Source organism: Ostrinia furnacalis, unplaced genomic scaffold, assembly GCF_004193835.3.
Source record: "Ostrinia furnacalis isolate ACB-3 unplaced genomic scaffold, ASM419383v2 OfSCF1345, whole genome shotgun sequence".
NCBI classification, from domain to species: Eukaryota; Metazoa; Arthropoda; class Insecta; order Lepidoptera; family Crambidae; genus Ostrinia; species Ostrinia furnacalis.
Window position 1 is genome coordinate 701,871 of NW_021131584.1, and position 25,011 is coordinate 726,881.

A 25,011-nucleotide genomic window follows, 5' to 3' on the forward strand; every position below is an offset into this window, starting at 1 on the left:
ATCGGGACAGTCAATGAATGAGTGTACAATTTTGTGTAGATATACAATATCAATTTTCTGGCGACGAGTATGCAATGAAGTTACTCCGAATTTAACCATTCTGTCATTGTAATCTTTAAGAGTTCTACCAAATCCACAGCGAAATGACACTATCCTTAGGCATCTCCTCTGGACACGCTCAATGCTATCCGAGTGAACTTTATAATATGGAGACCAAATAGGACAGCCATATTCCAGTATACTCCTCACCAAACTGTAAAATAATTTCAGGGTGCTACGTGGGTCCTTGAATCGACTAGTGCACCTCACAATGAAACCCAGCATTTGGTTTCCACGCCTAATAATATCATCGTAATGAGAACGAAATGTCAACTGGTCATCAAAAAGAACACCCAGATCCCTAACTACCGCCTTCCTCTCAAGGATATGATCCATTAATTTATATTCAAAAAGTAATTTATGTTTTTTATTAGAAAAAGAGATAACGAAACATTTGCCTGTATTCAAGAACATTCCATTACTGGCACACCAATTGGAGAGAGTTATCAAGTCGTTCTGCAGGCGCTGACAGTCGTCAGAACCATTGATTTCCGAGTAAACTTTTAAGTCGTCAGCGTACAACAGGCAGGGGCTATTTATAATATCGATAAGGTCATTTATGAACAATACGAATAAAAGTGGTCCCAGATGGGAGCCCTGAGGAACACCTGACGTAACCTCCCTGGGGGAAGACAGAAAGCCCCTAACAGCAATCAACTGACTTCTATTTTCCAAGTACGAGCATACCCAGCGATACAATGGACCATGAATCCCAAAAGCTTGAAGCTTACTGCAAAGTAGGCTGTGATTTACTTTGTCGAAGGCCTTACTGAAATCGGTGTATATTGAGTCTACTTGTCCCCCAGAAGCAAATGATTTACACAGATAATCTTTGTAGACCAGCAGGTTGCTTACAGTCGACCTATGTTTAACAAAGCCATGCTGTTTTGTGGATAATGACGGTGATACGTGGCGGTAAATGTGTTCATAGACTAGGGACTCAAAAAGCTTAGGAATGCAAGGAATGCATTTATGTGCATATGTTAACATGGGCTAGTGTCGGCTCATATACCCATTTACCTAACGCCCTGTATATGAAAGGCCTATTATTGAGTCTTACCTCGTAGGGTTAAGGCCTTCTATCTTGCTGGGGTAGTAAGGGTCTGCGTTGAGGAAGTGCGGCAGCGACACGAAGGCTGGCGCGCCGTAGCGACACTCCGACACGTTTAGCGCTCCCGGCGGAAGGCAGTTGCCGTCTCGGACCTCGTCGCAGTAGCACGCCTGAAGGATAGGAATAAATACACTCAACATCAAATAAACCGCACCATCCGCGACGCGAACTTTAAAGATTTTCTTCTGACACAATCATGGTACCCCAACAATATTGGTGTTATTTGAAAGCCCAATAAATATCCTTAAAGAAAAATACATTTCATTTCTAAATCAATGATTAACATACACCATAAATGTGACTTGAAAATAGACCTCACTTTGGGCTCAATTAGACCAATTTTTATGGTTATAAAACCAAATAAAGATCTCACGTGTCCTCTTTAACAGATGGATAGCGATTAATCCCAACTTAACAGTTTTAAGTCATAAAAAATGGCTATAGCGTAACTACCTATTTTTTGAAGAAGTGACTCTGGATCCTTGTAAAGACAAATTTTTGGGGTAAAAACCTTTCCTTTAATGAAATGAAGTTTAAAACTAGGCTTTCAAATGGTACCAATGTTGGTGGGAAGTGGGGATGCATACGTTTGATAAGTGCTTGTCGCGGGAGGTGCGATTTATTTGATGCCGAGTGTAGTTACTAAAGATTTTCTGTAATAAGAAAATGTTTTAACGTTCGAAACCTAAGAGCTCTTTCAAAATGGACGTTTTGAGCCGGACGTTTGTCGTACGTTTGCAGGACCACACACGGTAAATTGTATGACACCTGCGTCGGCATAAAATTGACAATATAGACCCAATATACTGAATTGTCCTACCCGTGACATTGACAGCGGGGCGCCACCGTCAATACCGGATCGCTGGTTCCTATTTTTGCCATATTGGAAACTATACAGTTGAACGATGGTAGCGCCCCCCTGTCAATGAGTTTGGTGGGACAGTTCAGTTTAGGTCATTTATCTATACCAATAGTTAGTGCACGGTCTTGCAAACGCACGACAGACGTCCTGCTGAAAACGTCTAATTAAAAAGAACCCTAACACTGCTAAGACTATTTTTTAAGGTAAACTTTCGCTTATCTATGATTACTAAAAAATACATTGCACTTGACTATACGAGTACTAAAATGCGTTGTCGTATTGAAACTATTAAATAAATAGTATCCCAAATATCATGACAAAAGTGGATAAAGAAATTCATTTAACTGGGTCTAATAAGAATTAATTCCGTAATAAAAATTCCAGCCGTAATGCTGAATGGTAGAATCTGATAACCTAAATAAAAATCTCTTTTTTATAGCATTTACGTTGCATCGTCAGTTGCTAGCCGTTCGACATGACGATGTGGAATTTTATCTAAAGATTAAAAAATAGGTCTCTTTTATCATTTAGACTGAAATGTTTTGACAAATGGCGACTGAAAAATCCAAAAACAAAGCCAGATCTTGTTTATGGTGTCAAAAGATCTTAATCAGAGCTACTGTATTGCACTCACTAGGTGGCGTCACTGGCAAGGTGGCAACTGCCTCGTTGTCTAATGAATAATTTTATTGCATCGAAACACCCAAATACATAGACGTTTCTATGTTATAAGTTCGTATAGATTATTGCAACATTTTCTAGAGTATATTACCGTTAATTATGCTTGTGTTATACTTTCACTGTTGTGTTTACCACAATCTCCACAACAGTAAAAGTATCAACGGGATCGAACTTGAGATCCTTAGACCGGCAGTTGGACACCGTCACTGTTGGGATATTGTCGCCTGAATTTTATATCTAAACTACGTACTGGGTGGCGCAAAAGTACTGGCACTAAAGAAAATACGTTTTTTTTTTATATGACATTTTCTGTCATTTTTTTGTTGAAAATTGTGTAGTGAACAAATGTAAAATACACTGAAAATAAACATGGACCGTTTTACTCCCCAAGAACGTGGAATAATTGTGTCAATGTTCTTACGGACGCTTTTCCAGGTCGAGTTATCTCTCGTTTTGGCGATTTGCCTTGGCCTGCAAGATCACCCGATCTGACCAGTCCAGACTTCTTTCTTTGGGGTTTTTTGAAATCTCGGGTGTATGTGAACAAGCCACAGACTCTCGCAGCTCTAAAAGAAAACATTCGTCAAGAAATAACGAACATATCGCAGGAAGTGTTACGGCAAGTTATGCAAAATGTCATAAATAGGGTTCAAATGTGTATCAACTCTGGAGGTCACCATTTAAAAGACATCATCTTTAAATCCTAATGGTACGAAATTTAATGGCACAAATATACATTTAAAAAAACCTAAATCTAGTTTTCTAATTTAGAAAAAATGTTATAGCTGAACCAAATAGGGTCTTTACTTTTGCGCCACCCAGTAATTAGCCTCAGTCCCCTCAGTTGTGAATTCGGAATCGCCAGTTGTAATTTTAAAATCGCATCACAGAGTGAAGTAACTAACACCAAAAAACGGCAGAGCGAAGTGATTTCGAATGTTTCAACTGCTACGTTTTGTCACTTGTCTAGGAGGGCTAATTTTAGTCTAAGGGAGGGGAGCTTAGATTACATTACAGGAAACGCACAATATAATAAAAGAAAATAATGTAAGTAGCTGAATCTTTTTGCTATTGAGCACCATGAAAATTTAACACAATTTAGCCGATTTCTTTATTTTCACAATCGTTTCACAATGTCTAAGATGAGGCGACCGCAGGAACGTCACTATTCGTGCAATCCTATCAATGAAGTACGACATTTTCTGGTGCAGATTTTATCGCCATAAATTATGAAACTTGATAGTCATGGATTTGACTGACAGCTGTCCGTCAAATTCCCGCCCCGCACCCCGCACTGTACATATTTTGTTCGCGATGTCTGTTCTATACGTAGTAATATTACTTCAATGTAAGATTAACGATTTTTGAAGAACCAATTGGAGCAATACCTACGTAATTTTCACGTGCTAACCAATGCGGCGAAACAAGATCACGTGGTCACGCATGCTTGGTCACACACCTAGTGTCGTATAAAATAGCGATAACTAATCAAAAAATATCATTATTTTGATTACATAGATATTGAAGTGTCCGTTGTAAATACCTATGGGTAATAAAGCTTAAATTGAAACATAGGTAGGAAGCTTATAATTTCCGCATTAAACTCTCGAGTTATACCCACATGTCATTTTCGCGGACAACATTATGCATCATATCGCACCTTTAAAGTTAAACCGTTAATAAACGAATTTTTCGCAAAAATGAGTTATCAACGCCATCTTACTGAAGTACACGTAAACTACAAGATAAAATAGACCACTTCTTCAAAATTCTAGCAAACAGTTCGAACGATATTGCATTCAGAATAACATTAAATCGATAGTATCGGTAGTCTCTTGATATTCGTCTGCTATCGATATGGACTATCGTTTGATAACACTGGACCACGGCATGCATTATTAATCCAAGCTTAAAACTACATTATGGCTGGGTTGCACCATCTTACTTTAACTTTGACAAATGTCAAAAATCTGTCAAACTCCATACAAAAAACACCGGTTATCGTTATAGTTACGGTCAAAGTTAGGTGGTGCAACTCAGCCTTAAACTAAAGCATAGATTCAAGTCTGTACATTGATGGATTTCTAATGCTAGAATTATTTTTGAAGGTAGAATCATACTTTGCAAAAAGAGCCTTAATATTCTGTTAGCATAACGTTATTTGTCTATTTGTTTGCTACAGCACATCAGACTATACATATTTGTTGCAAACTAGCTCTTATTACAACTGAACAAGATGGCGCAGTGCTTAGCTTGAAGTGCTGTCGTCTGTACGAATCCTTACCAGGCGTGTTCATCTCCACGAGTTAGCATCGAAAACAAAACACGCGCGCCTACCCCTCCTGAAATACTTAATCGACAGGACAATCACGAGCGAGTATTGACGCACGCACGTGTATTCTTCACCCATTTGCATTGTAAAGACAATAAACTATATGTAAAAACGATGGTGTAAATACTGTGCAGTATTTTTTAACTGCCTGAATAATAATAGAAACACAAAATATAATTCATTCTTATTCATGTATTTCCTCCGCCATTTTCCGCAGTTTGGCACCTCACATCACCTATAATTTTACCGAAGTCAGCCTTATGGCTTCGGCGCAGTACCGATCACTGACGTTTGTCAACAAAATGGTGTTCGACTCTTGAGACAAGCTAAATTACACCATATTGTTAACGACATTGAGCATACATTTTTTTAAATACCTTCGCAAAGAAAATCTTCTGTACGTAGTACTTATTATTATTCTGTGTTCTTACCATGTGAGGATACCGGTAGCCGTTATCGAAGACCGAGTCGTTGGCTGCGTACTGCACGCCGTCTATTCCCTGCACTCTCACCTCCTTGTCTTTACTCAGGATCATGTATCTGGCGGATAAAAACGTTTCACTGTTATATTGGGTAAACAGATAATGGAGAAAGGTAGAGAATAGGGACAAAACTTAGAAAGGACTGAAGAGTAATAGATTTTTCAGCCCTATTTAATTTACTTTCCGTTAATGACAAATAACGAATGTTCTAGACTCTAGAACTCTCTAGAATGTAGAGAACCTTTTTGTGGAACTGTTTTTGAGATTAGGTGCGTCAATAAGGAATCATAGATAACAAACACCATAAAAATATGGTATGGTTATCTTATCTGTGGATTAGTCTCGTCGTTTGTTTGGAAATAATTACTACGCAATAGTGATATTCAATATAGGGATTATGTCCAAAAAGGATTTTCAAGCATAATTAAAATAGCATACATATTTGTGCGTAAAAAGTTACTGAACTTGTGAGACGGTTTAAATACTCATAGCGTCACAAATATCCTGCTTTCGAGTGTTAATAGTATCACCGACTTAATGGGAAAAAGGTCAATATTGTGTCATTCACGGCTGAATTAACGGTTAAAAGGAAGCTACACCTTGCGAGTGGACGTCTCACGCTGCACTTGCCGTTAAATTTAAATGAGCAGCGGAAGTGATGAATTCCTGTGAATTTATGAATGCTAAGAATTCTTCTTCCTCGGTCCCTCACTGATGAGGATCGCGACCACATTAGTGTTCCTCCAGACTAAGCTAAAGAATACTCACGTGCAAATATCCGAGGCGAAGATGTAGACCTCAGGCTGGCCCAGCTCAGGTGCCCACAGCTCACCAGTGGAGCCCTGGACTTTCCCACATTCGCCTCTAAATGTCGTACGGTTGCTGTGTCTCCATTCCATTATGTTGCCGAGTTGAGAGAAGTCCGACGCTCCTGTGTGCATGTTGAATGCCCCGTCGTAGTCGATTGAGCCGTTCCTCTTAAAAAGAAAAGAGTTCTAGTTTCAGAATCGTCAGTATAGATAGTTTATTATACAGTTTACACGGCCAAAGGGTAATGGATGGAGGGTAAATCCGGTTATAGTTTCATAGGCGGCTGAAATAACAGAAACATAGTACTTTTAGGAAACCAGTTACGTAAAAGTATAAAAAAAGCCTTTTAGGAAACCAGTTACGTAGAAGTATAAAAAAAGGCTTTTAGGAAACTAGTTTCCTAACTTCGGTTTCCTTAACGGCCGAAGGGTTTTATACATCAGTGATAATGAGGGTTTTCGCGTATGAAAGATCCGCTAGATGGCGGGACGTGGATGTGGGGTCTGACTGCTGCGTGATTGGTGGATTTTGACATATCTGTCAATGTCATGTCAAAAATAACCAATCATGCAGCATTTGGACCTCGCGTCTACGTATTGCCATCTGGCGGATTTTTCATACGCGAAAACCCTCATTGGAGACTAAAAAATAAAGAGATAAACAGTCAAAATAGACATTATGCATTTTTTTGGCCTAGAAATTTTGAATTAGTACATCCTCCTTTCCTACCCTCCATTCCTCCTGCTCGAATACTAAGCACATTTATGTCTTTTGGTAGGGGTCTTATCCTTTTTTTATTCGCTGCTAGGACTCAAAAGATGAGACATGAAAATGCCCCATAGGCTACTCACTAAGTCGAAATGTCATTTTCAATGTTATTTCACAAAATCAAAGGCGGTACTAGTACAAGATTCTCTATTTATAGTAAGTACGTGATAACTGTTCACGGATACGTGATGATTCATTTTTAATTACCGATAAAATTTTGTCTAGTTTTCTAAGTAAAAATTACAGTAAGTTTTTCCATAGAACATTCAAGTACAAGGCGTTTCCGTATGGCGCTGTGACCGATTAGATTACAACAGGTGCAATAATGTAATGATATTCACAAATACTTAGCGATTAGACTGATATATAAATTAATCGAATATTTGTGTGGCAAGGTCAGTATCGCTAGTAAAGATATGATATCACCTATCACCCAAAGTTTTCCTGACTATTGTCATATAGGAACAAGTGACTGTACACAACTTAGTTAGTATTGCAGGGCAATCGAATACCGCAATTAGCGCTATCATGCGTCATTGTGTGTGATTTGTGGTTTATCTTCCTACTCCAACCACCCCAGATCCCCCCAGAAGGCAAGCAGCCTGTCTAGGCTGCTACAGGAATCCGTACACAACTTGTTAATTGATTTTAAAAACCCAACTAATGAGGTCAAGTTTGTCCCGGAGGAAAGTTAAACTGTCATTGGACCACGCAACGAAATTAATCAGAAGAAAATAGGAGTTTGAAATTAAGGTTCGACTTCCCTCCATGGCAAAGCGGATGTGACAAAGGTGAGGTGACAAAGGTTTAATAACCTTTAGCAAATGTTCAAAACTACTTGAAATTGAGAAAATACAGGTGATAGCGGTTTGGATTTGCGTACTAAAAAGTGGAAAGAATACAGATAAAAGATGACGTGATTGAACAAACAGACTTACCTACTGATAAAATCTAATCACGTAACACTAATTTGTAATATTAGTATTATGAATTAACGCTTGTGTGGGGTGATGAAGTAATTTTGATACATAAATGAATAGGTATTATGTGTGTATGAAAACCAATGATAAAAATCAAATTTGATCGGCGTTTCAGACGTGTAATGTACAAAAAAATAAGACAATATTCTCAATTGGTCGGCCGTTTGGTGTAGTGGTTCGAAACGGACTACTATTCCGGAGGTTGCGGGTTCAATTCCCGCACAGTACAAACATTTGTGTGCATGAACATATTTGTTTGTATTGGACTGGGTGTTTTCTATGTATAATATGTATGTATTTACAAAAAAAAAAAAAAAGTATTTAAGTATGTTTATATCCGTTGTCTAGTACCCATAGTACAAGCTTTGCTTAGTTTGGGACTAGAAGCGCAGTGTAAAATGTCCAAGGATATTTATTTAAGGATATTTATAATTATAATATTATCGATACATTTTGCGGCTATAAACATGTAATAGACGCAAAGAAATGTATTAAAATACGGTTACATAAGGAAAGGAAAGCCCCGCGCACCCGATCCATGAAGGAATTCGCGTAACGCGCCGATGCAATCAATTACAAAATGTTACTCAATAGATTAGCGATACGCTTCACAATGGATATTCGGACAACGGAACAGCTATTTTGACGATGTTTAGGAATACCTAAGGACTCAGCATTTGAAAAATAAAGTTTAGAAACATGTAAAGGCTTCTTCAGAGCATAATTTGACGGTTTGTAAGTGCCAATTCCAGTCCAAGCAAACAAAGACATTTTTGAATTGTCATTATCTACAGCACGACTCATACCTAGGTACTACTAGTAACTAGGTATTTGAGGTTTATGATTTAAGAAGGCTATGCTTTGATTGAGTCTCCTAACTATCCAGCATGACGTTCAACGTTTTAACTTGGACAAATAGGAAAGAGGAATTGCCAAGGAATCGTCAAGATCCCCTTGATTGTATTGCAACTTGTTAGTTACAACGATAATGTCACATGCTTATTAAATATTTTTTGCAAGATAATCATTCAAAAAATGTCGTCACGGAAAAATATTGATCTAAATCCTTTATCACAATAATAAACCGTATATCGGCTTTAAGATTACATTGTTTTTATACATATTTTACTTACTAAGATTAGAAAGCAATCATGCCATCTGGCAGAAAAAAATACGTTTCAATGGACATCCTGCTCTTTAACATACCATTTCAAATCACTCATTTCATAATGTTTAATTAACTACTTCTTAATTTTACCTGTAACACATCCTTATTACGTAAAACAAAACAGCTACTGACAATTATGTTTACGAATCATTTATTTGCTAGATAATTAGATTATAAACAAGTTATAGTAAGTGGGGTAGAAAGGTTACTTCTTCTTCTGTCTTGGGTCTTCTATTGATATCTTTTATCTAATTTAAGAGTACTATCTGTAATATAGTTTTAATTTATTCAATAAATATTTGGTTTTACATACATCAGCCACATAAACAAATGAGTAATACCTAGTCCTACCGCAAGTAATACGCACAGACGATAACTCGTACAAAGCGAGTGATGTCAACTTCAATGAACTTTGTGCTCGATTATCAGCATGTCATCAGCATAAAATTGTTCTTGTCCTAACCCATTGTGCGAGTAATTCCGTTTGGGGGGCTCATGTAACTCAAGGTTTATTTTAATTAGTATTTTTAACGTATCTCGGACTGAGTCCATGTATCAACTGATAGCATTCGATAATGAGATCTAAGATAGAGCATTTTTACTCAGTGCGTGGGGACTGTAGACTAAATCCTCCATTTGCCTCTGGTAATGTCATGATGGTGATGTAGCATTGTATTTGCTAAACATACTTAGGTTATAAGATGGAGAGAAAATAAAGATAATAATCTACTATACTAATATTATAAATGCGAAAGTAACTTTGTTTGTCTGTCTTACTTTCACGCCTAAACCACTGAACCGATTTTGATGAAATTTGGCATAGAGATAGTTTGAGTCCCGGGAAAGGACATAGGATAGTTTTTATCTTGGTTTTTGAAACAGGGACGCGCTCGATAATGTTTTTCTATGACAGACAAAATTCTACGCGGGCGAAGCCGCGGACGGAAAGCTAGTATATTTATAAAATGTACGTACATGTCTTATGGTGATTTCTTAGCATTGTTATAGGCAAAGGCAATATTTAATACGAGACGTCTAGACAGTTCTTTTGTTTCGTTAATATTTACAGATACCTGTGTATGTGATTGTGCAACCATTATATTTCTCAGGTATCTTTATGGCAAATAATCACGATACGTAACACGAGTAACATTATGCAAATAGGTTCTATGAGACATAGTTCATTGCAAATAAACGGTCACCAATAAGACGAATCAAATTAATATGACCTTGAACGCATAGAGGTTTCCTGTTGTTTTAACTTTTGTTTTGAGACGTTTTTACTTTGGACAAGTTTTTTAGTAAAATGAATTTTAGATAAAACCCGAAACTTACTATGTGAAAGATGTAACAAGCAATAACTAAATGAATTTAATGCACACGCGCCGTCGCGTTGTTTCCAGGCGTTTTTAGTAATCGGGGAACATAAAGAAAAATAAATTATTTGAGGATCTCTTATTTTTGATGTCGGTAAGAAAAATATAAAACAAACTTTGCTTTTGGTCATCACATTCCATCAGGTGAGATGCAGGCCAAGACGTGACGTCACATCGATACTCTAATACAGCGCACAGTGGTCAATTTTAAGAATTTAGGGGTACTTAATTATATTATATGGAATATCATGCTTAAACGTTAAATACTTTTATTTTATACATAATTTAGGTATGTGAAAGTCATCCCTCAATGATTACGACTTCTGGTTCTTGTAACAAATTTAGAACTTCAGCTGACAAGGTGTTCTTATTATTCACGGTTATAGATCTCATATTAGACATGATGGGATCTGAAGATAGAAGCAGTATTTTAATGAGATCTTCATTGTTTAGTTGTCTGGTCATTTTTCTGGTGTCTTTATGGCGACTTTCTTGCGAGTCCTCTCCGAGCATGCCGATTGGTAGTATGAAATTGTCTATGATGTTTTTGCCGTGTACTAAAACTTTAATGAACGGTTGTTGTCATAGAATACCAATTATAAAGATACCTATTTCATAGCAGTGTCTTTAGCATATTCTCCGAATTTGACGCTATTTATTTTGTAACCAGAGATAAGGGTTTTTAAGATTATACCGAACCTCTCAATTAGATCGCTATCGATTCCGGTAATATTTGACGATATACTTACCCGGAATAGCAAAGAAGCATCTAGCAGTATTGCCATCATTGCTGTTCCCGAACCCAGGCTTAGGAACATCAACTAGCAAACCAAGTTACTACTTGAATTGAGTTTGAATGTGTACTTTTCTTTCTGCTACAATTTTCTAGTTTATTTCGCCACGAGCTTGTTTATTTCTTATTGTATTTTTTTACGAAATATGTAACAGACACTCATAAAATCCTATGAAGGCATGTGAAGGTGATATTTCGCAATTTTTTACGGTTTTGAACTGATTTCAGCCACAATATTGAAGTAATTGTACAAAAATTATGAATTGCTTTTTAATTTTTTTTTTGGTTTGTTATGTTCAATTCTGATACTCCAATAGAGTCTAAAATAAAGTTGAACAATAAATCTTTGCTATTCTGGGACATCAGCTTCATCGGAGGATTTTTTGATAATAATTCAAATAATTCCATGTTTTTGATAGCACTTTCATTGCCTAAAAAATTGAAAAAATCAAATGAAACTGCAAATTTCTGCAAATAAAACTGATATTTTTGAATAGGTAACACTTCAGCCTATGACCAAATAACAAAAGTTTTTATTTCTAATTAGTTCCTAAAAACGTATGTTCCTTTTTATCTGCTAAATATGTATAAAAACGGTAGTCAAATTCCCTATTTATTTATGATATGAAAATCTGCCAGATTTTAAATTGTTAATATAAAAATAGAATGTACTGACCTTCACTAATTATCACCATTTTTTACTAAACTCACTATTGGATAGGTATTTAGCAAATAACAAAAGAAAACTCGCACAAATCCGTCTATCTTAAAATAGAAATACTACAACACACAGATTATTAACTTTAAATTAATGAATCTTAGGAACCGATAAGAGTACACTGATGATATTTCTTTATAATTTAAACAACTAACCCTAAAATAGAAATATAGTTTATTTTTCGGATTACCTGCAAATTGATAAAGTTGAATTTTCTACCGCTAAAGTTTGAAAATTGACCACAGTGCAGCGTAAGTGGGAGGGAGAGCCGCATTCATACATAGCTATCAGGTTGTCTGCTTCGACCTATATGGTGTAAGTTGGTTCAGATCATCGTCATTGTCATCGTTTCAGCCGAAAGACGTCCACTGCTGGACAAAGGCCTCCCCCAAGGATTTCCACAAAGACCGGTCCTGCGCCGCTCGCATTCAGGCACCTCCCGCGACCTTCACCAGATCGTCGGTCCACCTAGTGGGAGGCCTGCCCACTCTACGTCTTCCGGCTCGTGGTCGCCACTCAAGAACTTTCCTGCCCCAGCGGCCATCAGCTCCACGAACTATGTATCCCGCCCACTGCCACTTGATGTCAGTCACTCTAGTTCTGTACCTCTAGCATGAACAAATTTCGTCTTCGAATCGTTTGCGTATTCGACAAAATTCGATACTCAACCTTCGAATTAAACGATAACTTGACAATTTTGATTCTCAAAATAAGTTTCGTTCAACCATTTCTCATACTAAGTTCACTTTACGACACGTTCACATGGGCGCTGTTGTAGTTTTCGTACTAAATCTTTTGATGGCGATTCGAGCACGCAAACGATTTGAACTCGAAAGTTTTTCGTGCTAGCCGTACTGGTTCTCCTGCAGATCTCCTCATTTCTGATTCGATCACGCACTGGTTCACATAAGACAATAACACACTCACCGTATAGAACCATCCGAACTTATCAAACGGTATGTTGATGGGCAAGTTCGGGAATTGCTCGGCGATGTCGATGACGGGGTCGTCGATGCCGTCGAAGAGCCACGCCGACGCGTTGGCTGTTAGGAACAGGTTGCGGTGGTAGAGGCGAAGGAAGCCGTCTACAAACATGTTGAGGAGAGCGTTGCGGTGGCGTAGCGTGTATGCTACCGTCTGGAAGAGAAAAACTAGTTACAACAAGGTTCAACAGTTTCAAAACGATTTATATTAAAAAAATCAAGAAATATTAGTGAAAATGAAAGGGAAAGGAAGAAAGAAGGGAAATAAAAAAGAAATGAAAGGGCAAAAAGGGATTATCACCCATATTCACAAACATTCACGTCTCACAGTGCACGTGGACGCCAAGGGTGACACACGAACCAACCACATAGCTCTATACAACGCTGTGCGTTCGATTTGCTGCGTCACTTAAACAAGCATCGTTTGTGAATACGGACGTAAGTGTAGTAGCGTCGAAACTCAAAGCTCGTGGCCCACGACGCTAATAATAATCAATCACGCGGGCGTAAGAGTGGCTATAAAATGTCACTAAATAGTATAATCCCTTTTTCCTTTCCTTTTTCTTTACCACTGGATATATGTAGTGGTCTAGATCGACACCCAGGTGTTCGATTGCGAATTTAAAGGATGATAATGAAGTGAAAAATAAGTTCGAGGTCTGCTGGACAATGTAATTTCAACAACGACCGGTTAGCCTTTGAATGTAGTAACTCCCCGCTAATCCACGCTAAATTTTGTCAGTGTGTGCGTGCGCGCCGCATACGTATTGGCGCGCTCACATACAAACCGCGCTCGGAGCGTTTCTATGAAGATGACCGACTCATTTGTATTTACTCTGCTATGTACCTGTATGCAGGTGCTTTCCCCGACCTTCACCAGATCATCGGTCCACTGAACAGGAGGGCCTGCCTTCTTTACGTATGAAAAGTAAAGTCTATGAAAAGTAATGTATAAACTAATCTAATTTTCTAAAATGTTATAGTGTCATGCTTCTCAATCTGGACTGTTACTTAGCTTTATTATTGGTTTTTTTTTCTCTAAGAGATAACTTGGTATTGTCATTCTCACTAAAATGTCTCTGGGGTGGTGGCGTAGTGAGGCGGGTCGTTACATTCCCTCTAATATGGTCGAGTGAAGCGATGGCTGGTTCACTCGTCATGTCTGTGAACAGGCGCTGCTTTCGGGGACTGGTCAATCCAAGTTATTCCAATTTATGTATGAGAGTCATTTCTACTAGTATTTGAGTATGTAATCTATGTAAGTCTAGATATTAGCACGTCACTACCTTGTTTAATATACCACGCAATTTTGTATACCCATTCTTATAAGATACACTATACAAGAATGCATGGTAAATTCAGTGAACTGCTCCTGAATCGAATGTACCTACTTCTGCTATTTATATTTATTTATATTAACCGGCAGACAGTGGTGACTGAGTTTGTTGCGGCGCTTCTTCTCAGCACTTGCCAAATGTTAGTCTCGAAGCGCTGGTAGGGTAAAAAGATTATGAGACATGTAGAGGCTCCTTAAGAGCAAAATGACGATTTGTAAGAACTATTTATTAGTCTAAACAAATAAAGAAATTTTGACTTTGACTTTGACGTCTTCCGGTCCGTGGTCTCAAGAACTTTACGTGGTAACTTTATTATAATGCAAGGCAAAATGCTCACCGCTATGACAGGGTTGATGGTGGTGATGTTGTCTGACAGGCTCCCGTTGGACATTTCAGGTACGAAGTGCCACCAGCGCTCGTTGAAGAACGTTATCGTACTGTTATCGTTCCAGCTCAAGTTCGTCTGTGGACAAAGGTTTGTTTAAGATATTTCTATTCTATGCAAGTAATACATACGTAATACGACCTATTGAGTAAAGCTGGATATTCACGGTCAGTTTAACTGATCACTTGAACTGATGCACATCTAGAAACTGGCCATGTGAAATTGTAATTAATTATAGACTGGCAGTTTTTTGGATGTACTTACGTCGTTCAATCTATCAGTTTAACTGACCGTGAATGTGCAGCTTCACTTTGACAGAAACTGTTAGCCTAGGCGCACACTATCGATTTTTCGTCGGCCGATAGTTTAGTCGGGCAGTTGATCAGTATGGGCATATTGGGCATGTATGGAAGTGCGCAAATTACACCGATTTGATTTGGCCGATTCTTCATACAATTTTAAATCGGGCACAACTGTCGGCCAACTAAAAATCGATGGTCTGTGCCTAGTCTTAATCTATACCTTTTAAGCTACCTTTGCCCTAATTTTAACTGAAAAGTTGGTTTAATACTCTTTGTTCAGATCTGTTCATATCTTTCGATAATCCAGTTTCGCAAAAAATACGGTAAACTTTTTTGTGTCAATGTATTTTTTACCACAGCTAGCCACAGGTTATGCAATAGTTTAGGTGCATATCCTGCTGGTACAGTATGCATTGCGAAGTGCAGTTTATAGAGATCAGGTGAAATTGCTTGTCTTAACGCAATCATGTGACGGTTTCCAGAACAGGTCATTGAGGTTAATGATGTAAACGGTATAGTAAACAAAAATAAACCCACTGTTTCTTACGAGTACCTATATCACTTTTTTATGGACTTTTTGTAAGGATTGTAACCTTTTTTATTAGTCACAAATCTATAGTTATTTATAAACCTAAAGAGTTTGTTTGTTTGCGTTAGTCCCAGAAATTATTTACTGGTCCGATTTGAAAAATTATTTTACTGTTAGATAGCCCATAAATTCGAGGAAGGCTTTTGGCTATGTAACATCACCCTACAGCCAATAGGGGCGGAGCAGTAAAGAAAAGTAGATACCTATATTATTCCAAAAAACTATTTTCACACGTACGAAATCGCGACCACAGCTAAGTACTTTTAGATATAATATTATTATTATAGACAGATTACAGACTGATAATGGCAGATAATACCCACCTAAGATTAACAATATCGCTGTTTACAGACGTGCATAATTTAAATCTTTTTATCGGCTTATTTTTGTAATTCAAAAGATACTTTAAAAGTATTATAAAGTTTAAAATGCATAAAATAATGTCTCAATTTTGTGCATAGTAACAAAGTTTCTTCTGTAAAACGTTAAAAACAATACAAAAAGATAAGTTAACTGGTACCGTCACATTGATTATACGTCACGTGGGTTATAGTTATTCACATAATACCATTTGCGTAAGTGATGGATCATAAGGTTTCACTTATTTCAGTTTCCAGGGCAATGCTATTTTGTCGTTAAATAAGTACCTATTCAGAAAATTGCACAGAATAATGAAAATTAGAAAGAAATGTAAACAAGATTCTTATCGTCTCAATTTAGTAATTTTACTTTTTATTTTTATCACCCTTTCAACAGCTAGCACGATAAACATTTATCCTATTTATTAATAATGGGGTCATGTACACTTAATAGTAGTTTGTTATCACTTGTTTCTCAATGGTCGTCTTACAAGTAGAAATAAGCAGATTACTGAATAGTTCTCATCGTAAGGCTTATCTTAATCCAAATGTTGTAAATTATCCTGACATTTAAACGGCGTGAATGTGATGTTTACTTATCAATTTATTGATACTCGTAGTTCAAGATTACCTTTTAAGTATCACTTACAATAAGAGGACAATTAGTAAATATTTAAAATTTTCAGATTCGTTTCCCTGAAATAAGTAATGAGATTTTTAATTATGGTGAGATGTTACGCCCATAACAGTTTCCTCAGTTACTCCGTGATCATGGCGCTTGTAACAGTGCCGAAATATCGGAAACTCGAAATTAAGGCGATTAGTGTCCTCAATCCGCGCCAAATGGGCATTTTGTAAAGCCTACTCCTCTTTTACTGCTGGATAGAAATAGTTGAAAAAAATATATGTTATACAACAGTTCAAGGACTACATTTGTGACGTTTGAATTTTCGCTACGTCTCTTTGTTTTGGATTAAAAAAATAAATACGGGACATCGATTTTTTACTTAAATTCCCTACTCCTCCAAAACGGCTATGTTAATTTAAAAGATTTTTGCACGAATAGATTAGGAATTCTTTAATCTTTAAATGACACGTTGCGTTTTTCAATCGAACATTACTTTCATTCATAAATTTTACTTTTGATAAATTCCGAACGTTTTGCTGTTGAGGGGGCCTTCGCGGGGTGCGGGCGGCAGTCGGCCGCTGGCCTTCAGACGGGGAGGTTGTGTCACTCGCTGCAAACTGACATTAGCGATCAAAATGAATTTTTTCTTTGGCTGAGTTGCACCACCTGACGTGACCTAACTTTGACCGTAGCTTTGGCGATAACCGGTGTTTTTTGTATGGAGTTAGACAGACTTTTGACGCTTGTCAAAGTTGAAGTAAGATGGTGCAACCCAGCTTTTGTTCGACAATAGATTTTATGTCAGAATTGTTCATAGAGTACGTGCAGTCAGACGATACAATTGAATTATGACGCGCTCAGACGCTATTTTCTACCTGAATAGAATCTATTAGTGTAAAAAAACTATAATTGACTCCAAAACAACTGCACTAGATAAATACAAGTAGAAAAATTATTACGTTATTTATTTACTAGGCCTTTGCAATCAGTATCCAAATTAGGAGCTAGTCAGAATCTGTAACTTAATCGATTTACGTGAAGAAAACAATTTATATTTTTCATACTTATTAGAATTAGATTTTAAATATGTTTCTTCGCGAAAATACCACAATTAAAAATAACACCTGTAACGCCCCTGGGTCTGCGGGTGTCTATGGGTGACGGTAATCATTTACCAACAGGTGATCCGTTTGCTCGTTTGCCTCCTGTCACATTAAAAAAAATTAAGATAAAGTGGTATTGAATTGTTCTATAGAGCTTATTAAAAATTTGGATACTGATTACAAAATTAGCCATTTTCGGAGTCGGTGTCGGTGTCCTACCTTTTGGTGATTCGTTTTGGAGTTGGTTTTAATTTTTAGTGAAATTAATCTATTTCATGCCTTTAGTAGACTATAGGTACCCAGTAGACCTTGTTGTTGCCACTGAAGGTGCATAGGTACTCAGTACATTGATACCATATTTTTCATGTTAAGTGCAAATAAACTTCCCTAAATTACCAAACCATGAAACGTACCTATATTATTAAAAAGTTTCGCAGATAAAAACTGAAATCCTCTTATAAGGTGATGAATTTTAGGAGCATGTCATGAAACCAAAATTATTAGCATACAAGAGCTTGTTTTAAAAAAAATCTTTTTATTTATGATGGGGAATTTACTGCGGCGTAGTAGCAGAGATTTTCCGTTTGTAGATCGTAATAATTTCGAAGAATAGGGATGTTTCGTGGATAAAGCAAGAAAGTAGCAAGAGTTTGAATAAGACCGTCGGTGAACTTACCAAAAAAAAACTCTAAATGTATTTTTCACTTTTTTAAACTTATGAAAATTTAAAGAGATGAAGCGCACCAAAGTTCAGAAGATGAGGCACATGACGTCAAGGCATGCTTAAAAATGTGGCGATTTGTGTCGTCACGCGGAATTTCATCGCATCATTATCTTCGTAATTACTTGTTTAATTGAAAAATAAAAATATCCTGTGTCCAATATTTTTTGATAATGTAAAATTGACGGACCAAAAGTCTTTTTTAAAGAAACTAGCCTATTCCTATGGCCACATTCCAGCTCCATCATCAGACCCTGCAGTTTCCCTTAGAGAATTGAAGACTCATGATTTTCAAAGTAGCGTACCTACTTACATAACATTAGGTACTTGCTTATACAGGGTGTCCCAAAAACAATGGATAACCCTTCAACCATCGATAGGCCTCGCCATGGTCTCCCTAACGTCCAATTTTGACCCCAGTAAAAATATCACCGTTTTCAAGATTTTTAAGTTTTTGTGCATTTTTAGAAAATTGTAATGAAATTATTTAGGTATAATAATAAATAAATACAAATCAAACGAGCCTAAACTCGATGGAATCGTTTATTCCCGGAGTTGCTATGGGGCCACTGGCATTCCAGCTCTACCATCAGATCAGCTCCATGTCATCACAATATTGCATTGTCACCCGAATTACATGTATATCCGAAATTTGAACTCAATCAATTGATGAAGGATTTCTAATAAAAAGACAAATACATTTTCAGTTTATTCTTCATAAGTGATAGACAAAAGCAGAAACATTTGCTTTTTTAGGCCATAGACAATACTAGGTAGGTACTAATGCGTTCCAATAGGGATGATGACTGGGTAATGAAATCGAAATTCTATTTAGTCCGTCAGACAGATAATTAGAAAATATTAGACTCATATTTTTTATTTTTTTCCATAATCGAATAATTACAGTATTATATTGAGTTGAAATGTCGCGTGACGTCACATTTGAGTAAAAATTCTACTCAAGCGTGGCGTATCGCGCCATTTCAACTCGATGTAGCACTGTTATTATTTAATTATGAAAGAAAATAAAAAATATGAGTCTAATATTTTCTAATTATCTGTCTGGCGGACAAATAATTGAAATTTTGTCATCTAGCCTAGTTGTCGTCAGGAAGTTGGTCTAACTAATTCAGCTTGCAACTAATTCAGCTTGCAAGATTCCACCCGAACAAACATTTATGTAATTACCTACATACATCATAAATTGCAAGCTAAATAAAAGCTTGTAATAAAGTCGGGTTTGTTCAAATTTCGAGAACGACTGAACCGACAAAAGCATTAGAAAATTTACGAAAAATAAAATAAAATTTTATCCCGTACAAAATGTTCATGGATTTTGTTATTTTTATTAAATACCTTTACGCCTGAGTTAAATGACACCGACATCAAGGTTCATCAATTTAAGTTTAAAATAATAGGCAGTAATGTATGAAGAAAGAGCTTCTATTCTGTATCTACCTATGCCCGTGTATTTTTGATCGGTGTCAAATCGGAGTTTTTGGTGCGGGGTACGCGGGTGTTGCTCGCCGCGTGAAGGTCAAACGCCCAAGGTCATTGAGGACTCTAATCGCCTTAAGGTACCTACATGTAACATGGTAGCAATGCCATCAATAATAATTATTATGTTAGTGGTCATGAAAGTTTAAAACAATTAAATTTTTACTCTAAAATGAGTGTTATTGGACTGCTATCATCGAGTCGAAAGAGATAAGTTTTGTATCAGTCTATTTCCGACAAAGCTATATCATCGCATAGAGATAAGGGTTCAAGAACAAAGAAGTAGAAATAAGAAGAAAGAGATGAGTTATTAATGATATTAACCCTACAATGATAGTTCAACCTAATTATTATAAATTATTATTTGAAATGAATCAAATACTTGCTCTTCCGTTATGATTCATAGACATCGCGTCATTTTATCGCCAGTTTACATTAAAGTTGCGACCTCCTTAATAAGTACAGTCAACCGCACATCAGACATTTTTGTAGCAGAATAGTCTTTATTACGACTACATACGGGCCACAGTGTATAGCTTGACTTGATCGGCATCAAGTACATAAATACAGTAATGTTTGTCAAAGCCTGGATTTTATGGGTCAAGTACGTATGCTACGTATTCAGAGATAACAATTTTTGCAACCCATCTGCTTACTTATTGAAGACGAATCTGTCATAGCATAGGAACTAGCAGTATCTGGGGCTTGGATCGGCATATATGGCTGGAGCACCAAAACCGGTATAGTTATAGCACAGTTATTGTTTGTGTGTATGCATAGATTTACCGTTAATTGCCCACTAGCTGAGAATGAAACTTGGAAAAATTCGTGCTTTCTAATAAACGCAACTATTTTTGGTAAAAAATCTGTCTTTTCTAAGAATTCGTTAAACTCTCCTTGTGTTAGTATAGGGTTCACATTGTTCAGCGGAGTTGGAACTACCGTCCCTCGAATCGGAAGTCCGACACTGACTGACACCGTTGGTTTATTGTCCGTAAAGTGGATAAAGTTATCTTACCTTTAAATGCGTCTCTCGAAACACATACGGGCCCATCTCTGCGACTTGTAAAGTCACGTTCTTCCCGGCCAGTATGTCATCCACGTTAGTTATGTTAAAGAGGAAACACTCCAGGAACATCGGGATCGGCGTCTCGCGCCAGATGCTGAACGACATCGAGTCTTCTGAGAGGATCATCATCTGCAAGAGGTATTCTGGTCAGAGGAGAAAACTCTCTAGAAAAGTGGCTAAACGTGACAGTAAGTTATTATTCCGAAATCCTTCGCTCCAGCATTTTTAGGGTTCCGTAGCCAAATGGCAAAAAACGGAACCCTTATAGATTCGTCATGTCTGTCTGTCCGTCTGTCCGTCCGTATGTCACAACCATTTTTTTTGTATGTAGTTACTTCGCTCCCTGATGCCATTATGAAATTACAAGTGTCACGTTTTGTCACTAGTCTAAAGAAGCTAGACTGACTGAAAGAAAGGTACCAACTACCCTTCATCCATACTTGTTATCATAAATGCGAAAGTAGGTAACTTTTAAACTAAACCACTGAGGCAATCTTGATTAATTTTGGATTGATCCTTGGAGAAGAGCATGGACTCTCTACCTTTGTCGCGAAAATAAAACTTGACTTGGGGGAGGCCTTTGTCCAGCAGTGGACGTCTTTCAGCTGAATCGAGGTATAGAGATGTGAAGAGGTTTTAATCTACGATCAATAAATAATTTCTCACGAATTTCGATAAGTGTTTTGGAAAGGAAGACTCGCGTGATAATGACTTTCTGTGACAAAGCGAATTTACGCGTGCGAAGACAAACGCAAGACGTTGGCTTATTAAAAATCGAGAGTAGAATCAATTAGAACATTCATAGATATTTTTTACGCAAATATCATACTTGCGCACATCGCAATGAGCGCTAAGCGTTAGCAACATACCCTCAATTACATCAATGGGGGTGTTTGAGCTTTTATGTCATTCCAATTTACACATTGCATAGCATGATGCTAGTATGCTTAGTCCTTAAATCTTTAATGTTTATATCCTGTTCTCCCTTCTTACAGAAAGTGTTATTAAAAAATACTGGTTATTCACATACTTGTTTGCATTTGTTCCAAATAGAGAAGCAAATCAAGACATGATTCATTTCCTTTCAAATAGGGGACATTAGGTGACTGTATCATTAAGGTTTATTAAATTCTTACCCTTTGCAGCTGTGACATAAATATTGGGGGCCAGTACACAACCATGACGGCTCCGATAACCACCATGGTGGCGCCGAAGCCCATGAAGAGGCCACTCTTCACTTTAGGAGACACCATGTTGATTGTTTACCTGGAAGAAATCAAGTGATTTAATACCAAAAATCTTCCAAAAACCCTGAACATTACAAAGCCCATATATTGATGGCAATCCAATTTATAAAGCAAATTAACCTAAAGTGCTTTTAGAAGTTTTAGAATCTGTTTGGTCAATATGTCTGCAAACTTAGCTGAATTATCATTAGTCATTCTTATAATAATTTAGTGAGTAATAAACATTAAATAATGTTATAATAATTATTGGAATCAAAGGTCAACTCATGGCATTTTAAGATTATAATGCAGACTTCTATGGGAAGCAGGACATTAACATTGGAAACATTTCGCACGTTCATAATCAAACCGTCACTATACGAAATTCGGAGAAATTGAGTTAACAACGCCATCAATCAGCGCTCCGCGAAAAGTGCATGCTGTAAAAATCCCACGCTTAAAGCTCAAATAGTTCGGCAGATATCACTAGTGTCGTTATGGAGTTTAATGGGAAAACCGGCATTTGTTGTGAGTAACAGTGACACGTTTTTAGTAGTGACGGGATCTGGACGGGCACGCCGTGATAGTTATGTAAACTCTGTGTTGAAAAACGTCATTTTTAGCATAAAGACGCTTTTACTCCAAAACCATAAGATAAGTCACAATAAAGTAATACGAAAAACGCCTTAAAACAAAAAGTGACAATATTTCTCTTACATTTTTAAAAAGATTGTTCATCACTTCGTAGAATATTGTGTTTATCCAAATAGTGAAATATTAAAACAACAAGAAAGATTTTTAAATGATTAAGTAGTTATAATTTTATCTAACAAAAATGCCACCAGGCAATCCAAACACTAGTAAAATCAAAGAAATTATCAAGGTAATTATTACTTTGTCTAGCGTTTGTGGACTATGAAAAAGCCTTGGATTCGATCGAGATCTGAGCAGTGCTACAGTCTCTCCAACGGTGCCAAATTGACTATAGATACATCGAAGTGTTGACAGGCTTGTACGAAAACGCCACAATGTCGGTTCGTCTCCAGGATCAGGACTCGAAACTCATCCAGTTGCAGCAAGGGGTGAGACAGGGAGATGTCATATCTCCGATACTGTTCAACACCGCCCTGGAAGATGTTTTCAAGCTTCTGAACTGGAGCGGATTCAGCATAAATATCAACGAGTACATAATCCACCTTCGATTTGCGGACGATGTCGTAATCATGGCTGAGACTGTGGAAGATCTAGGCATAATGCTCGATGGCCTAAGTAGAGCCTCTCAACAAGTGGGCCTGATAAATGAGTATGAAAATGAATATGGACAAGACAAAAAACATGTCAAATGTCCATGTAGTATCCACTTGTCTGGAGACTCTACACTCGAAAGTTTGTTGACCTGGGACAAACAGTCCAGTTACGTAGGTCCAACTTCGAGAAAGAGGTCATTCGTCAATCCAACTCGGCTGGGCAGCGTTCGGGAAGCTTCGTGATATTCTCACGTCCGAAATACCGCAGTGCCTCAAGACAAAAGTTTGATCATGTGTGTTGCCAGTGATATTTTATGAATCTGAGAGGTCACCCAAAAGGTGATGGAGCGTGCGATGCTCAGTTAGTTTCCCTACATGATTGAATCAGAAATGAGGAGATCCACAGGAGAACCAAAGTGACCGACATAGCCCGCAGAATCGCTAAAATCAAGTGGCAGTGGGCGGGGCACATAGCTCGCAGAGGTAATGGCTGCTGGATAATGATCCAGAATTTAAACCTACTTCTCTGAGCCTTTTTCCCATGAAAAATCAAAAATCACTATCTAGTTCGTCAAGTTCATCGAGGTCATCAAGTTCTTGTTATTTAAAGGCTGCCTGAACAAGAGAGTACCTTATTTTCTTAGAAGTTGATTTATGTGATGTAATTTTATAGTAATTTCATGTGTGTAACGTATTTATTTCTGATCGAGAATTTACATTTATTACTGTTACCATTGGTACCACTTAATCCAAATTATTAAGTTTTAAGTTCATTAAAATTACTGATTTTTCTATGTTAGTTTTATTTAATAATAATCATTTTGAAATTTTCATCGTCAAATTTATATGAAAATAGTGACATTTCTACCTGAATTAATAATACAACATCAACATGTTTTTAATTGAAAACTGTCACTGTCTCAATTTTAGTGGAAAAGTGACACTATTTTTAGGGAAAAAATTAAATATTAAATAAACCATTATGATAATTTGAAAGATAATTATATTTCCGTAAAAGCCAAACAAGCCACTACTGGTATTTAACAAAAAACAAAACATTTAATAGCATTTTGCTCATTTTGCAAAGGTTTTAAAATTTGAGCATTTCAAATGCTTTTCCTGAAAAATCGACTTTTTTGTATAGTGACAGTTTGATTATGAACGTGCGATTTATGATGTGCAACAGGGACTAGGTATTTTGAACTTTTGAGAAGAATTTGCAATTCACCTCCTGCTTAATGGATATTTCATATTGACGTTGCTAAACAAAATGATGTGCCTATTGTGAGACAGAATACATTATCTTCATACTTATTGCGTATTTTCCATTGTTTAAGAGTATTGACAAGCAAATAATATGTTTTTGTGATGTCTCATCTTTACAC

At 37.0% G+C, this 25,011-nt stretch overlaps 1 protein-coding gene across 1 annotated transcript in view; it reads right to left on the bottom strand.

Annotated features, from left to right (window-relative positions):
- SCRB3 (scavenger receptor class B member 3) overlaps positions 1–25,011 on the bottom strand; it is a 33,756-nt gene that overhangs the window by 7,498 nt on the left and 1,247 nt on the right. Inside the window, exons 2-8 of the mRNA XM_028303973.1 lie at positions 22,290–22,419; positions 21,103–21,282; positions 14,838–14,963; positions 13,108–13,317; positions 6,336–6,544; positions 5,517–5,625; positions 1,160–1,320 (exon numbers count right to left, since the gene is read on the bottom strand). Of these exons, the coding sequence (XP_028159774.1) occupies positions 1,160–1,320; positions 5,517–5,625; positions 6,336–6,544; positions 13,108–13,317; positions 14,838–14,963; positions 21,103–21,282; positions 22,290–22,406 (1,112 nt within the window). The 5' untranslated portion in view covers positions 22,407–22,419. The remainder of the gene's footprint in view (positions 1–1,159; positions 1,321–5,516; positions 5,626–6,335; positions 6,545–13,107; positions 13,318–14,837; positions 14,964–21,102; positions 21,283–22,289; positions 22,420–25,011) is intronic.